Source organism: Gordionus sp. m RMFG-2023, chromosome 1, assembly GCF_954871325.1.
Source record: "Gordionus sp. m RMFG-2023 chromosome 1, tfGorSpeb1-WG-v2, whole genome shotgun sequence".
NCBI lineage: Eukaryota > Metazoa > Nematomorpha > Gordioida > Chordodea > Parachordodidae > Gordionus > Gordionus sp. m RMFG-2023.
The window spans coordinates 41,848,072-41,864,908 of record NC_088775.1 but is presented as its reverse complement, the minus strand read 5'-3'; the positions used below and the strand labels follow the sequence as shown (position 1 = coordinate 41,864,908).

General features: G+C 26.0%; 1 protein-coding gene across 3 annotated transcripts in view; it reads left to right on the top strand.

Annotated features, from left to right (window-relative positions):
- The first annotated feature begins 321 nt into the window (after positions 1 to 321).
- Positions 322 to 16,837, top strand: part of LOC135931368 (general transcription factor IIH subunit 4-like) — a 64,520-nt gene continuing 48,004 nt past the window's right edge. The window contains exons 1-4 of one of the 3 annotated variants that reach the window (XM_065468427.1): positions 322 to 365; positions 404 to 508; positions 546 to 674; positions 716 to 809. In XM_065468427.1, coding sequence (XP_065324499.1) covers positions 435 to 508; positions 546 to 674; positions 716 to 809 — 297 coding nt within the window. In that variant the 5' untranslated portion in view covers positions 322 to 365; positions 404 to 434. Of the gene's footprint in view, positions 366 to 403; positions 509 to 545; positions 675 to 715; positions 810 to 15,101; positions 15,237 to 15,607; positions 15,681 to 16,837 lie in introns of those variants that run through there. The other 2 variants (XM_065468428.1, XM_065468429.1) reach the window with 2 other exon arrangements.

Genomic DNA, 16,837 nt, shown 5'->3' with positions numbered 1-16,837 from the left:
ATTCGATCGAATAATAGACAAAAAATTATTCGACGATTAATATATTTTCCTTATTCGAATTCGATTCGAATTTTCGAATCAAATAATTGTGTTATTCGTATTCGTAAAATACGAATCGAGTCGAATCAAATCGAATCGAATAACAAATAATTCGTTTTAGGTATAACCTAAATCTTAGTAGAGAGTTGACATGGGTCAAAATTTACCTGTCATGTAGTTTTATTTTATGATAGACTCGGTATAAACCAAATGAGCCTTTCACATGGGTTGAATATAATGAATCTTAATGAGTTCTTGATTACCTTGCCTATTAATGTTTTGGAACATATATATCAAGAACCATCAGCTGTTTTAACTATATATCGGTATTAATATCATGTTACATTGCTTAAATAGTATGTAGTGAACTAAATGCATTATCACAAACATATATTATGAGGTTGTTATTTGTAAATCAACCTATTTCTCATCCAGTTTTCAATTCATGGGTTAAATCAGAATCATTGAAGTAGAATAAATTATTATTTTCTTAATTTTATTTTTAGATTACATCAAGATGCTGTGCAATTATTAACCTCTTTAAATATTCTTATATCACCTATAAACATATCTTTTCCAAGTTGGACACTTAATCATGTATTTAAATCAAGTTTAAGAGATTTTATATTAAAAGGGTAATTGTAATATATTTATATCTTTTAATTTTATATGATAGGGCATTCATTTTACTTCCAAAATGTGATTTGCCACCAGATAAGCATGCAAAAACTGTAGAAGCCTTAGAGAAATATGCAAATGAACGATGGGAGGTTTTTTTTAAAAATTATATTATTAAGTTCTTTAAATGTGATGTTTTTAATTCTTCTTGCAAATACTTTATAATGTATAACATAAAATTTACAAAAAAATATTTTTATAATTATCATTTATTTTTTATATGATTTTATACTCTAATTTATGTGGCTAAAATATCTTTTAAAAATGAAATACCACATAAAATTGCCTGGTATAACTAGATGCAGAAATAGATCTGGGTAGACTTAGTTTAATCTTGAGCCAAACTGAAATTTAATTTAAAAAAATTAAATGATCTCATTGGACTCTGATCCAGAAATTTATATTTTTTTCATACTGGACTAAGCTACACAAAAACGTAGTAGAGAGGACATTTCATGCCAAATCGGTCTAAAAAACATGTTTTTCACTCCAATTAAATTTAATAAACAAACCTAATGTTAGTGACCTATATTTGGGTTAAATCTTAGCCTTCTAACTGTTATAACTTTGGAGATATCCGGAGTAGAAGCTTAAAAATGACCTTTTTTTTACATCATTGTTGCATTGGATTCTTTTATAAATTTATCTATGAATTTTTATAATTTTATTTTTTGCCTGGCTTAACCTATAAAATTTAATCCCAGTGAACTGTTTCCATATGTGGTATTTGAATATTGTTCTAAGCAAAAGTCGCCCAAGAAAATTTTAAAATATTTTTTTTATTTTTAAGTATATTTTCTAAAAATATTATAGGTCTGTGCCTTAATTTAAAATTATTTATACATAGTTCTCAGAATAAAAAGATCACTCAACTGTTTTGTTAATCATCCACATCACTAGAATAAATTATGAGGTGGGAGGTATGGGGAAAATTTAAGAAAACTTTTTCAAACCAAATATCTTGGCTTGGATCTTAAAAATATAAAAAAATATCCCATGATTGCTTTTTGATAACCATTCTTATTCTTCTGATCTATATTATGGGGGAGGGTGTTATGACAACTTTAACATTTTTTAGCGATTTATTAAACAAACTGTTAAAAATCACTTATGGTAGTGCTGTAAATGTTACTTCAAAAAGAAAGACGTTACTCACATTATGTCTAAAAAATGGAACACTACCATTACTTGTTACCTTATGAAAAAAGGAACATACATTACTAGCTATTTAAAAAGTAACACATTACTCGTTACTTGAAAAATTAAATATACTATGCAAAAATTTCCTATATATTTATAATATATTTAGGAATGTAAATTTCCTGGGAAACTTATAATTGAGAAAAATTTATTAGGAACTTTGAGGAAAAACAGGAAAATTTGAAAACAATGGGAATTTTCTTTATAAAATTATTTTGCAGGTATATTGATTTTTTTTCCATGTTATATCAAAAATATATAAATTATTAATATGTTATGTATACAAGTATGATATAATTTCAATTATTTAATTTGTTATCTTCGTTTAAAATGATTTCAAAAAATCGAGCAATTTGTCATTTGTTTTGCAACATCTAAATCTAGATATCCATAATGGTAACATCTAATCCTTTATCAACAATTTCATTGGCTTTGGAATAGGGTAATGTATGTCCCAGCAACAAAAAAATTTCCTGTTTTTTTTATAAATGCTTGATCTCTATAATTTTGCCATAAAAGATTTCCCAGATATGAATAAATGCTTGAGCGTCAGATAAGTTTGATTCGTTTGCTTGATTTCCTATATTTGTGTAGAAATGACTTTATATAAAATTTTATAGATATGCAAGATTATTTAAAAAATTTCATTATCAAGAAGATTGTCTCTTATCTCTATAAAAATATGGAGTATTATTGTTAAGTTGATTCATTTTTTAACAGATTATTAATTATCATAAATATATCCATGAGATATACTCATTGAAATGGATCCTGAGGAAAAAAGGGAGATTAATAAAATTCTGATAGCTCCTCCAACAAATACTTTGGATAGAAATCCTGAAATCCCTATTTCCCAACCTCATAGGATTTTCCATTCTATGCTTATCATTCTTTTCACTGTCCAAAGAGTTAGGTAGGCTAGGCAACTTTAAGGAAACAATCCTACTTTATCTTTAAGTAGTTGTTTTTCCTTAAGTGTATAGAAGAATGTTGAATTATAGATATTTTATTTTATAATAATTTGGGCTTTTGCTACTACACAGGGATTCGAACCAAAGCTAAACCCGGGTTTTTGAAAAATCTAAACCCGATTTATAAAATTTTCAAAACCCCGAACCAAACCTGGGAATTTTATTTGAACCTGGGTTCTACAAGGTTCAATGTATTGTTTAAAATCATATATTAAGGTATTTGTATAATTGTAAATACAAATATTAATAATTTAATTAAAATTTTATAATATTTTCAAATTTCCAATAAAGTAAAGTGTTGATATATTTTAAACAACTTAATTCATTTACACCATTTTTAAATTTTTTAAAATTTATTCTCAAAGATTCCTATTGGTGTGTTAATAAATTTTAAACAATTAAATTCATTTATTTTTAATTTTTAACTTTTCTCAAAAATTATTAATTAAAGGAAAATGGAAGTGAACAAGTCAAAGTAAAAATTATTATATTGGATATTGTTAATTGACAAGATTCTAACTTAAAAATTGTTAAACAAAGATGTAGGGCAATTTTTGTAAACTTTTATATTTTATTTTGCATATAAATAAAATAAAATATTTTTATACCAATTTATGTCAGTTTTTTAATTATGATTTAAATATAGAAATTTTTTTTATCAATTCAAAAATTCTTACTGAGCTAAACAAGGAACCAAACCCAGGTTCAAAAATATTTCCCTGAAATCGAACCCACCTTTTTTTTTTTACCTTAAACCAAACCCAAACTGAACCTGGGCAAAAATTTTGTTGGGTTCACAACCCTGGCTACAATTAAATTGGCAATATTTTATTTGTTAGATCTTTTAAAAGCAAATTAAATGTCTATGAGATGCAGGCACAATGCATTCGATAATTGGATACATTTCTTACAAGTGTCCAGTTCTTAGTTACTATTATTTATTATAATGTTAATTTTTGTGTTTCCTAGTACAATTACTTTAATAAATTCACTAGATATATATACTCATTGGTCTCTGTTTTAATTTATAGAAAATGGGACTTAGGTTTTCTTAATAAAATTTATAATACATTCCACTCAGAGGTGGGCAGGTCTTCCGGAAAAAAAATCTTTAGATACAGATACTAGTATCTTTTTCAAAATATCAAAAAGATACAAGATAAAAGATACCTTTACTTTTGCTAAATTAGAGTATCTTAATTACAAGATACTTTTAAATTATCATTACCAATTAAATTAGAATAGTTTATAAAATGCAGTTTTTATTATTTATTTGTGAAGAACATAGCATACACATATAATAAGAATGAATATTTACAATAATTAAAAAAATATTTATTGATAAATTAATTATAATATCCAGGGATTTTAACATTAGTTTTTGCCCATTAATAGCATAAACAGGGAAAGGAGAGTAGTATTTTATGGAAGTTGAAAATTTGAAAATAAGTAAAAAAAAAATTAAATCAAATGATTATTTTTTAAAATAATTAATTTTTCAAATAATTTATCATGAGCTTTTGCCTTTTTGGCATATTTAACATTCTGCCAAAACTAAATAACATCTCAACAGGAGCTGATGAAGGTATGGCAGTATTATATTTTGATAAAATTTCCTTAAAGGATAAAAATTAAGCATTTCTAGTGTTTTTCGGTGGTATTTAATATAATTTAAAACCTCGAGCTCAATTTTGTTTGTATTGTTGAACTCACAATATTTGTTTCACCAAAAGAAAAATAATCATCATTTTCTTTATTAGATATTAAATCTATTGGTGATACAGCATGAGCTTGACGGTATACTATAGATGCTAGATTTAAGGTTTCATTTAGTAATATATTTTGAAAGTATTTTTTTTCATAATCAGATTCAATCCATAAGTTCTTAAAATATGGATGTGATAATGATGCCAAAAGGGCCTCATTATATTCATCATCATAAGGAAAAATTTTTCCAAATCTTTTGCCCATACCATTTTGGACAGCTTTTTATAGAGGTAGACAATAGTGTAAACTTGAATGTTCAAGTTTACCTAATTCCCTTTTAACCACAAATAGTATGGACATTAATTCCCCATAAAATGTACTACTCTGCCCTTGTAGTTTGTCTAATGCAATTGCTACATGGCCTAAAACTTTACAATATTCCTCCATAAACAATATCCATTTCTTTTAAATTAGGACAATCAATTGTTTCAAATAATAATTTTAAATCGGATTTATATTTAAATCATATAAACTGTTCAATCTCATTATGCATGGAACCTTTAACTGAATACCACCTGTTATCTCTTATCTTTTCAGAAGATTTGGTCCTTCCACATGCATTCCATAATTTTATGCATTTCCCCATTAGTCCAAATTGAGTCTTCCCAAGATTCTTTGAGCTTGATATGAAATAATATATTTAGTTGCAATTAAGGACAGCACATCTGTGCCTGGGTAATATTATTTTGTTTATCATCTAAAGATAAAGATTTTAAAAAATTTTGTAATAACCATCATTGATTTCATTAAATTCTAATAGGTCATCCTCATCCTCAAAATAGTTGTCATGAGCATTTAATTTTACACCATATTCAGTTGACTTTACAAAAATGGATGCATTATATGTGAGAGTAGCATTAGTTTATTATAAATCCCATACTTTCTATAGACTTCTTCCAATAACTCGGCAATTTTATCAAATGTGTGCCAGGCATTCTTCTACATGCCAAGGCTCTTGATTGCCTTTCAAGGGTTTCTCTTGTTATCTTTGAAAATAATTTACAAAAAAATTAAAATAAGATATTAATATTACCCAGTGAGCTGTTATTCCCATAAAACTACGGGTTTTTTTGCCGTGGTGCAGATATATGATTGGGCCTTTAAAATACTTTTTAAAGTATTTACATGATTTTCAAAAATTTCCTCTATTCTTCTCTGCAAAGACCTCCTTGAAAAAATTTTGAATGATCCAATGTTAATGTTACTAAGTATATATATATAGAATATCATATCAATATCATATCAATATTTATCTATATATAAATTATCTAACCTTCCATCATTGTAACAAATTCAGGCTGTTAACTAGGCTCAAAGGGTGTAACCCCTTGACAATAAATGCACATATCAATTTATCAAGTTTATTTTGGGTAATTATCGGTTTTATTATATTAATTGCATTAAATGATTCTGATATACTAGGTTGAATCATTTTTTTCATGGTATTAGAATTTGCAGGTTTTTTCTGTGTTGTTTTAAATATAGCTTATATTCGGAGTATATGGCTAAATAGTAGTGGGCGCGGGCCGTGAAATTACGCGTGACCTATCGTATCACGGTGGATCACGACGTGAGTGAATAAATTTTAAATTCCAAGGCATGACTGGGCGTGACCGGCCTTCCCAAAATTTTCCCCGGGCGTGATCGGGCGTGAACATAAATTTCCCTTGAATCACAGAAATTTTAATTTTTTAAAATTGTTTTTTTTATAAATATAAATTTGCAATTTTATAAATATAAATTTGCAATTTTATAATTATAAATTTGCAATCTTATAATTATATTATATATTTTCTTTTTTAATTTAGTTCTTTTTTAAAAAAGAATAATTTATGAAAACTAAAAATCTTCTGCATTTTATAAACAACATTCGGTATCATTTCGTTAGTTCTATTTTCTTTTTATGTTTAGGTGTTTTATCGCGAGACTTTATGCTAAATTTTGCTTAAACTTTTTACAGAAAAGTCAGTTATAATCTTCAATCTTTAAATGCAACAGAAAGTGAAGAATTTTACAAGCTAGGCAAGAGATAAATGTTGGTGTTACATATGGATAACAAAATAAAAAGGTCGTGAACCGGAAAACTCTCATGAATACTATAGGTCCGAAAATATACCATGAAATAAAATTTAAAATTAAAAGCATGATCAATAATAATTACTTGTCGATAATCACTGATATTTGGACGGATGATTATAAAAATCTAAGTTTTTTAACCATTATAGGACATATTATCATTAAGAATTTTAATTAAAAACATTTGCTTTGGCCACAAAGGCAATGGATGAAAAAAACGTCAAAATTATAAGTGTAGTCAATTCAATTTTAGGAGAATATACAGAAGTAGAAAATTACTTAAATAAATGTATAGTTGTGAGTGATAACGAATCAAATCTTATTAGTGCATTTAAAGATGACGAAATACTAGCATGTATATGCCATATACTAAATAATATTATGCATTATATTTTTAACAATTGTTTAACTGAAATAGCCTTAAATATAAATGGTGTAAAAAAATATTACAATATTTCGAACAATCTACAGCTAATAGCAAACTGCCACACTCTTAAACAAGATGTAATAGCGAGAATAACGAGATGGAACTCTGTATATATAATGATACAGAGTTTCTTAAAATCATATTCTGAAATACAGGTGTACTTGTTTAGCAAACAAGAATTAAATAGATTAGCCACAATTGATATCAGCATCTTACGCGAGTTAGAGATAAATTTTTTTCAATATTTATAAGAATGCTCGGATAATCTGAGAGCAGATTCCCGTCCCACAATAAATGAAATTGTCTATAATCTGAGAGCAGATTCCCGTCCCACAATAAATGAAATTGTCTATGGAAACAAAAATTAATAAAATTTTGTTAATCTTCTGAACGTGATACAATAATAATCAAAACCTTAAAATACAGAATAAGATTTCTTTTAAAAGATTATTATGCAGCCACTACATAAGGTAGGCTTAATTCTAGATCCGAATTTAAAAAGACTTAAGTTTTTAATTAAAGAAGAAAACGATATATATAAAACAATCTTAAAAATGCGAAATGATATAAAATTAGATGATATGCATAAGTCAATGCCAACTATCATTTATAATTTTCCTAACTTATCCTAAACTCATAAAAAACCGTATATTCTAAATGATCAATACCAACTATCACTTTCCTAATTCATCCTACACTCATAAAAGACCGTATATTCTAAATAAAAATTTTAGAGAATTTCTAGATGATTCTGACGAAGCATCAACATCACCATGGAAGCTGTGAGGATGAACTTAAAAGATTCATATAAGATAAATAACTAGACAATATTTTGAAGTTTTGGAAGCAGGAATATTCATTTCCTTTTTAAGAAAATTAGCGAGTAATTTTGTCAACCCCGACAAGTTTAGCCAATCTCTTATTAGAGGAAAGGCATACACAATTGAAATAAAAAAAAGATGGACATTCTTCTTTTTTCTAAATAAATTTCGATTTATAGATTGTATTTATTTTTTGTTATTAATATGGATTATGAAATTAGAGAAATAAAAAGAATGAATTCAAAAAAGTGTAAAATTATAGCAATAGTTTTACCGTGAATTTTCGGGCGTGACGGGCGTGAATCAAAATATTGCTTGTCGTGAGCGGGCGGGTCGGGTCGAAATTTTTTTAGTGATAAGCGTGAATGGGCGTGATATTTTTTTATTGCCATTGTGAGCGGGCGGGCCGTGAATGAAAAATTAGGCCCGCGCCCACCTCTACTAAATAGCATCGCTTATAAAAAAATATACTAGTTTTATTTTATTCATTATCTTTAAACTTGTTAGTGATATTTATGTATTTTTTAAATTAGTTTTATTTTCTAATTATGACTTATTAATTCTGTGTTTGTAATATCATATATACTTATTTTATCATCTTATAAATATCATTTAAATCTCTTTTCAAATTTTTTAAATATATTTCTTGCAAAATCATTAATTATATATAAAAAATATGAAAATAATGTACAACATTAAATTATTTATTCATTAAATACATAACAATTTTCTTTTATGCATTTTAAATTGATTAAATTTTGTCAGAGTTGTTAACGCTCCTTTTTAAAAGTAGCTAGCTCCCACTCCCGCTCCTACCTTCTCAAAAGGAGCTAGCTCCCGCTCCCACTACTAGATTTTTAATAGGATCTAGCTCCTGCTTCAAGTAACGAAGTGCCACTCCATAACCGCTCCTTTGATTTTCATTTTTTTTAGAAGATATACGAAACAACATATTTTTTTTTATCAAAAATTATTTATATTAAATAATTTATCAAAATATTTATAACTTTTTATTAGCTTTTAAAAGTAATAAATTTAAATTAGAATCTAACAAACATCCACGCCTATCCCTTAAGATCTGTTTGCAATACTAAATAGGCACTCCACAGGAGCACTAGAGGGAAGCGGGGTATTGTATTTTATAAAGATATTTAATTCAGGGAATTTATCAAAAATAGTAATTTTGGTATCATTATTTAAACAATATTTGTCCAATATATTATCTTCCTGATGATCAATTTCATGGAATCCAAAAATATCTTCCAAAATCAATTTGTATTTAAAAGAAAGATTTTTTACTTTTAGATGCCTTTTTAGATTGAAGCTGCTTACTTTTGAAAATTAAATAGTTTTATTTAAACACAAAAGACATTTTGCCCTTAAATTTGTTTGATCATTTGGATCAACATCTTTTAGAAGTTTAAAATATTTTTTGTATGATAGAAATGGAAATTCGATTTCTTCATCTATGATCTCTAAATCCATAATTCTAAAACTATTTTTTATTATATATCTATAAAATGAATATTAATATGACTTACAAGATTTTCCAAAAAATTTTCAATATAAAAAGGAAAATTTGATGTTTAATATTTAAAATGATTAGATGAAAAACCCATATAAAACTCGGCTAAACATTCAATAATGGATAAATTTAAATTAAATAAAATTTCATTTTTATTGAATTTTAATTAATAAATATTATTAGTATTTAAAAATAATTTAATTTATACATTAAATTTAAAGGAGCGGTGGATCTCCAGCCCTAAAAGGAGCTAGTTCCCGCTCCCCAATTTTAAAAAGTGTTTTTGGAAAAATGTAGCGGCGAGCGGCGCGCCTGGCCGCTTCTTAACAACTCTGAATTTTTTAAATAAATACTGTAATGTAATTTTACTTATTTCATAAATAAATAAAAGTAACTAATAAAGTTAAATTCTACCTTATTATAATTATTTTATTAAGAGCCTTTTAAATTATTTAATGTTATATATCAATTGTAGCCTAAATATTTCCTCTAATAATAAAACTTGCTAAAATAATTATATATAAAAAATATATATCCAAAATGATTTTAATTTGATAATCAACCATCTTCTATAAAAAATTTTAAAATAACAATTATATAAGAGGGACTTAAGTATAGGTATTATTATGTTAATAATTATAAAATAAAAACCTATAATATACTTTAATATGTTTAACAAAGTTTGTAGAGGAATTTGTTGAACCTTTAATAACTTTTTTACTTGTGCAATTTTGACATTCAGCTTGTACCTTGTCCTTTTTCACATGAATTACCTTATAAAATTTTCCATCTAGAATTTTAAGATTCGGATATGATTTAGGAGGTGTTGTTATTTTTAATCTATCTATCTTTGTGACCCTATAAAATTTCCAACTAATTTTGGTTATCAATATATTTAAAATATAGCGGGAAAAAAATAAAGAAAATAATACAAGATTCCACGAAGAAAATAAAGTTACATTGTGTGATATGTAAATGTTTTATATTAAAAAGAATCTGTATCTATATCTTTTTAAGGAAAATGAAAAAGATACAAGATTCTTTTCAAAATAAAGAATCTTAGATACAGATACTAGTATCTTGTTAAAAATGTTAAAAAGATACTGAGTACAAGATACAAAAGGATCTTGTATCTTGGTACTGCCCAACTCTGATTCCACTCTTATATATGTCCATTCATCATTAATAAGGGTCAAATTTTTATCTTATCTCTCGGTTACTATATTTTTAATCCTTTCATATTCACTGTTATACAAATTTTTACTGACTAAATATTTTTTGAGTATTTTAAATGCTGTTTTTAAATATTCTTCCAAATACATCTTGCATTATGGAAAATGAATAATTTAACAAAATCAATATATTTCATTAAATTCTTTTTCATAAATTTATCATTATTAGTTGAATTAAAATTAAAGAGGAAGTTGGCCTTATCCTATATCTCTTTAATCTTTAATCCTACTCCTTATTCTTACAGTTAATATTAAAATTTTTAAATATATTTCAGATAAAAAAATTTCCTTCTGATCAACATTGCTTGAATTGAGTTATTATTATATATTGAAACTGAATGTACATAGAAAAACAAAACACAATTATGATATATGGACCAAGAGGAAAAATATTTTTCTAAAATTATATTACATCTCTATATATAATATAAATAAAATTAAAAAATAATATACAGTAATAATATGATTTGTAACACATTTTCACAATGTGAAAAAACATTCTTATATAGTTAAATAACTTTCCATAATTATTGTAAAAACATTTTGATAAAATTTTTAAAAGTTTTTAAACTTTAATGAAGATTAACATCAAAGTTATGAATCAACTATTTTTTTCGACACAAGTTTAAGTGGAAAAATGAGAATTCAAAAAAAAATTTTTAATAATAAAGTTCTTAAACTTTAATGAAGACTAACGTCAAAGTAATGAATCGAATATAGTTTTTTATGTTTTGGACATAAGTTTAAGTGGAAAAATGAGAATTTTAAAAGATATTATATAAAAAAAAATTTCTAAGATTTTTACAATACCTTTTTTAAATTTAAAGAATTATTCCAATATTTTAATTTTACTTTTAGCTATCCAAAGAATGGAAATCAGGATAAGAAATTTGAATAATTTCTTAAATAAACATGAGTGAAAACTCGAATTTAGGGTTTCAGATAATTCTTATTTGTTTAGAATTTTTTATGATCAATTCGAAACACCGAAATAAAAAAAACCATTTATTATTTTGTAAATAAAATATTGCACAATATTAATCAATTACAAATTCATTCATTTAAAGGAATGCATCGAATTCCCTCTTCAATAAACTTTATGGTGTGAGAATAAAAATTTGAAAAATTATATGTAAAATAATTGCCTAAAATACTCGTAACAATTGAAATAACTTCATTTCGGTTATTGAGTTTAGAAGAATTTGATCTATTGATTTTTAATTACTCCGAAAATTTTTTTTATCGGATTTAATTGCGGCGAATAGGGTGGCAAAAATATGATATTTGGATAATTCTCACTAATTATCCTTGCTCGATGTATAGGAGCATTATCCATTATAAGTAATGAATTTGATGGTAAAGTGCGAATAATTCATCGTTTTTTTTAATAATTATGGAAAGTTATTTAACTATATAAGAATGTTTTTTCACATTATGAAAATGTGTTACAACAAATCATATTATTACTGTATTATAAGATGAGAACTTTTTATAATAATTTTTTATTCTATATATAATAAATATAATTATACAAAAATTACTTATGAGATATTTTTATAATTTTTATATTTTTAACAACAATTGATTTACAAAATTTTAATCAGATACACAGAGAGCGCTTAACATATCTTTCACCATGCTAAACACCTTCAACTGCCACAGAGGATGGGAGGGTTGTATTATATTTAATAAATACAAATTTTAATTGGGGGAATTTATAAAAAATAATCCTTATTTTGAAAAAAGTTTAATAGATCATCTTCAAAAGAATCTTCATTCAGATCCTCATCAAATTTTTTTTAACCTTTGACAGAAAATAATCTTGTTGTTTTTTAAAGGAATCAAAGTCTTCTTTGTCAAAATATTTTCTTAAACTGGAAATAAATTCAAGCTTTCTACCTTCATTGACCTCTAATTTTATCCAGGGTCAATCCAATTTAAATAGCAGGTGAATTATTGCTGATAGTAATATTCATATATTCGAATCTATTGAAAATAAATATCAAAAATAATAACCAATAGTTCAATTGTACACCTTTTATTTATGTCTTGCAGGATTGCATTTATAAGTGGCTTACAAAAATTATAATAATTATCGTGGGTGTGAGCCAACTGTTTATAAAATCGAAATAGCTCTAGCAACAAGCTTCATAACAGATATAATCATACATATACACAGTGGCATAGCTACGGGGGAGGTTTCGGGTTTGGACCCCCCTCCAGAGCAATTTTTTTAGATTATACGTTCAAAAGACTCAAATGTGACTTTATATCAAATAATTACCATGAATATTTATATTTTTCTGTTTTGATTTGTGGTAGGATATTATATTACTATTGAAATTATTCTGGATAGTATTATTATAAAGTCATTGAGAATAATCTATTAAATTATAATAACATATTATTAATGCATTTAAAAAATATATTTATTATATATTATCACTAATTAAAATGATCAATAATTCTAGGACTTTTATATTATAAGAAAAACATATGTGATTTTTAAGATTAACCCGGCCGAAGGCCGGGCAAAAGGGCCGAAGGCTCGTTAAAGGCCCCCCAGGCTTTAATATGTATGGACCCCCTCTAAGGAAAATTCCTAGCTACGCCACTGCATATACATATCATATTTTTTATTTAAACTAACCATACAATATATCTGTGAACGACTTGACGTTATCTAAAAATCTCTGTAATCCGGAATTCTCCTTAAAAAGACTATTAATTTCACCGAGTTATAAAAAGGGTTCCATCTTGATATAACTGGTTATCAGATATCTCCCATTTTTTCATTAAAAATGAATTCCCAGTTTGGAAACTGCCCTTGTTTATTCCACAATTGAGGAAATATTTGAGTTGGGGCACAATTTTGCACTATATAGACTTTTTATTGCTGTAAAAAATGTTTCATATTGGGGCCAGGGCATGAGATCATCTTCATAAGAAATATGTACAATTAACATAATATTTATAAAATAAATTATAATATTAGAGAATAAGAATATAAATCAGCATACCCTGAATGATTCAATATTAATTGATAATCAATCTTGGCTGAAAATTTAACAACGAAATTTAAAATAAAAATTAAGGAATTTGATGGTTGATCTGGCTTAAAAACTCGGTTTAAATTATTTATATAATTTAAAAAATAAATATAAGTAATAATACAATAAAATCTGTTTTTCCATATTCAAGAAAAAATTTAAAGTAACGAGTAACTTTTTGCTTTATCGTTAACGCTTTACTCATTACATCTAGAAGAAAGTAAAACGAAAAATGTTCCTTTTCCTCAAAAAAGGTAACGAAGTTATTTTAACGTTTTTACAGCATTAACTTTCAAACAGGATGGATTAAGTGACTTCTATATTCCCCTATCAATGGAAACATTACCTCCTTGAAAATTTTACACATTTCCCCTCAAATGTTACTCCCTTAATCTAAAATTTTATTAACCTCTCCAATCAAAATATCAATTCTATTCTCATACCCTACTTCAATTTTATTCAATAACGATAACGTAATAACCACCTACCCAGCAATTAATCACTATTTTACATTATACCCTCCAATTCATGAATGAGGTTGTAATATAAAATCTTGACGCGAAGTATAATTTAAAAATATATAAAAAAATATAAAAAAATGGCCAGTAAAAATAAAATTTTGATTGTATTTAATTTTTTTTTCTTTTATATAAGTGGGACCATATATCTAAAAAATAATAATTGAATATGCGAAAAAGGGAAAATTTTGGAATTAGCTTAATATTATTTAAGAAAATTTTTAAATGATGCCCCACATTTTTTGATAAATATTAAATAAAATGGAATCGGGGATTATTTTCAGAAATATATTACAAAAAAGTTTTCAGATGAGTTTAATATTTAGAAGGTTTAATCTTATCCCAATTTATCTAAATATTACCATATTTATAAAGCAAATGATTCAGTTTTTAAAATAGGCCCTTGTAACTTTTTTGCTTTGAAGGAACCTGAAGAGCCCATGTTTATTTTTATATTAATATACACAAAAATTAGGAGTACAGAAAAATATTTCTTAGTAATCAAGTGACTAGTTCTGAGTGTTTCATATATTTTTCTGAGCGATTCATTTTTTAATTTGAGCAATTGTTAATTTTTCATGGCAACAGTTTTTTTATCTGAGCATTAGGAAATAATTTTGAGGATTCTATTTTTTAAGCATTAAATAATTATTCTATTTTGCAAATAAATGTGAATTAATTGCATATTTTTTTAATTAATTAAATTAACTTTTATTTGTTAATTCATATTTATGTTTGGTTATTGATATTATATAAATATCTTCACCATTTATATATAATAGCAGAGTTATTAAAGTATCCAGAATGCGGTATCTGTATTTAGACACTTTTGGGTCATTCCACGTCAGATCGACCAAAAAACGAGATTTTCGGGCGACCATCTAAAAAATGAACGAAACTTGATATGATACTTGTCTATGCTGTATATTTTAGTAAAATTAAAATTTTAGAGTGCTACACAAATTTGAAATCGCGCAATGCGTGATTTCATTAAATCTTGTTTTTTTTAAAAAAATACTTAAGATAGAGTAACAAATTATATATCATTTTATAGCCTTTAAAATTTTACATTGGGAGTGTTTTCTTATTTCCGGTAAAAATACAAAATTAACATGAGAAGGGATTTTTTTTGGGTGTTGATATTCTCTAAAAATGTTTATTACCTTTATATTAAACTATTTAATAAAATATCTCGATAACCATTTTTGTTTAAAATTTTTATTATTTTTATAAATAAAAGGCGTTATATTTAAAAATATTTAATATATGAATCGTATTTGTATTAAAATAAAAAACTATTTAGTAAATATGATATCCTGGGGCGATATGTAACCTGGCAACCCATACAGATATGTTTATTATTAGGACGCTAAATTGTAAAATATACATATTTTAAAATTTATATACAAATTATTATTAAAAAATTGCTTCATGTTTTTATCGTATACTTTTTTACCCTTCCTGAGCCGATTAAAAAATAAGGTTTTCTGTGGTGTTTAAGATATACAAGATTTTATAAAAAATAAAATATAATTTTGTTTTAACAAAATGAAATGATTACAGGATAATTTAACTTTAACAATAATATGTTTACATCTTTATCGAAAGTACATTTACGATAATCAATTACCATAAATTATATCCTTAAACAAAATACAATTTATTTAAAGTTAATACATTACAGTTCTCTCCACTACAAATTGAATTCATCATGATAATATAGTAGTGGTTTCGAAACTCTTTTTTTAAGATTTGTATTTCCATTATATTTTGCATTGTCCAAATCTTCCATCATTGTTATGGGTATTTCCTTAGCTTGTACATGAGAGCATCCCTTAGTTAGTCGGCCTGCTTATTTTTTACAATACCCTCATATTCAATATCATACAATATCGCACTTTTCATTAACCCACTGTTGCTTCATACCATCCCGCAGTCTTTTCGTTTTCTAGCCAAACCTTTTGCTTTTCTTCAAATTCACGGGGCTCAACGTTCCTATCTTCATTATATTTTGTTTCCATAATGCGTTTTCAGTCCTTTCTCTCATAGATAGTTTTCACTGATCGAACGTCGTCCTGAACGACCTTCCAAATATTATATCGGCAGAGGATTTACCGGTAGTTGCATTTGTAGTATTTCGGTCAGTAATTAAAACATTCGCTAAATTTAACTTGTTTGTAATCCCACTCCTCCTTTCAGCATAGAAACGCGTTTTCATCGTATGTATATAGCGCTTAGCCAAATCATTCGATTTAGGACTATAAGGGGCCGATCTAAAATGATGTATTTTGTTTTTAAAAAGACATTTTGAATTCAGTTCCAGTAAACTGAGTACCGTTATCTGAAACAAATATAGCGAAATAATTACACAGATTATTTATTATACTCACCTAATTAATGTGTTAAAATTGCGATTTCAACCCATTTAGTGGAGGCGTCTACGCAAATTAATTAATACTTTCTATATACTGGGCCTGTCAAATCAATGTGTACGATGACGGTACTTCTCTGGCTCCCGGTCTTCCTTCCTGCA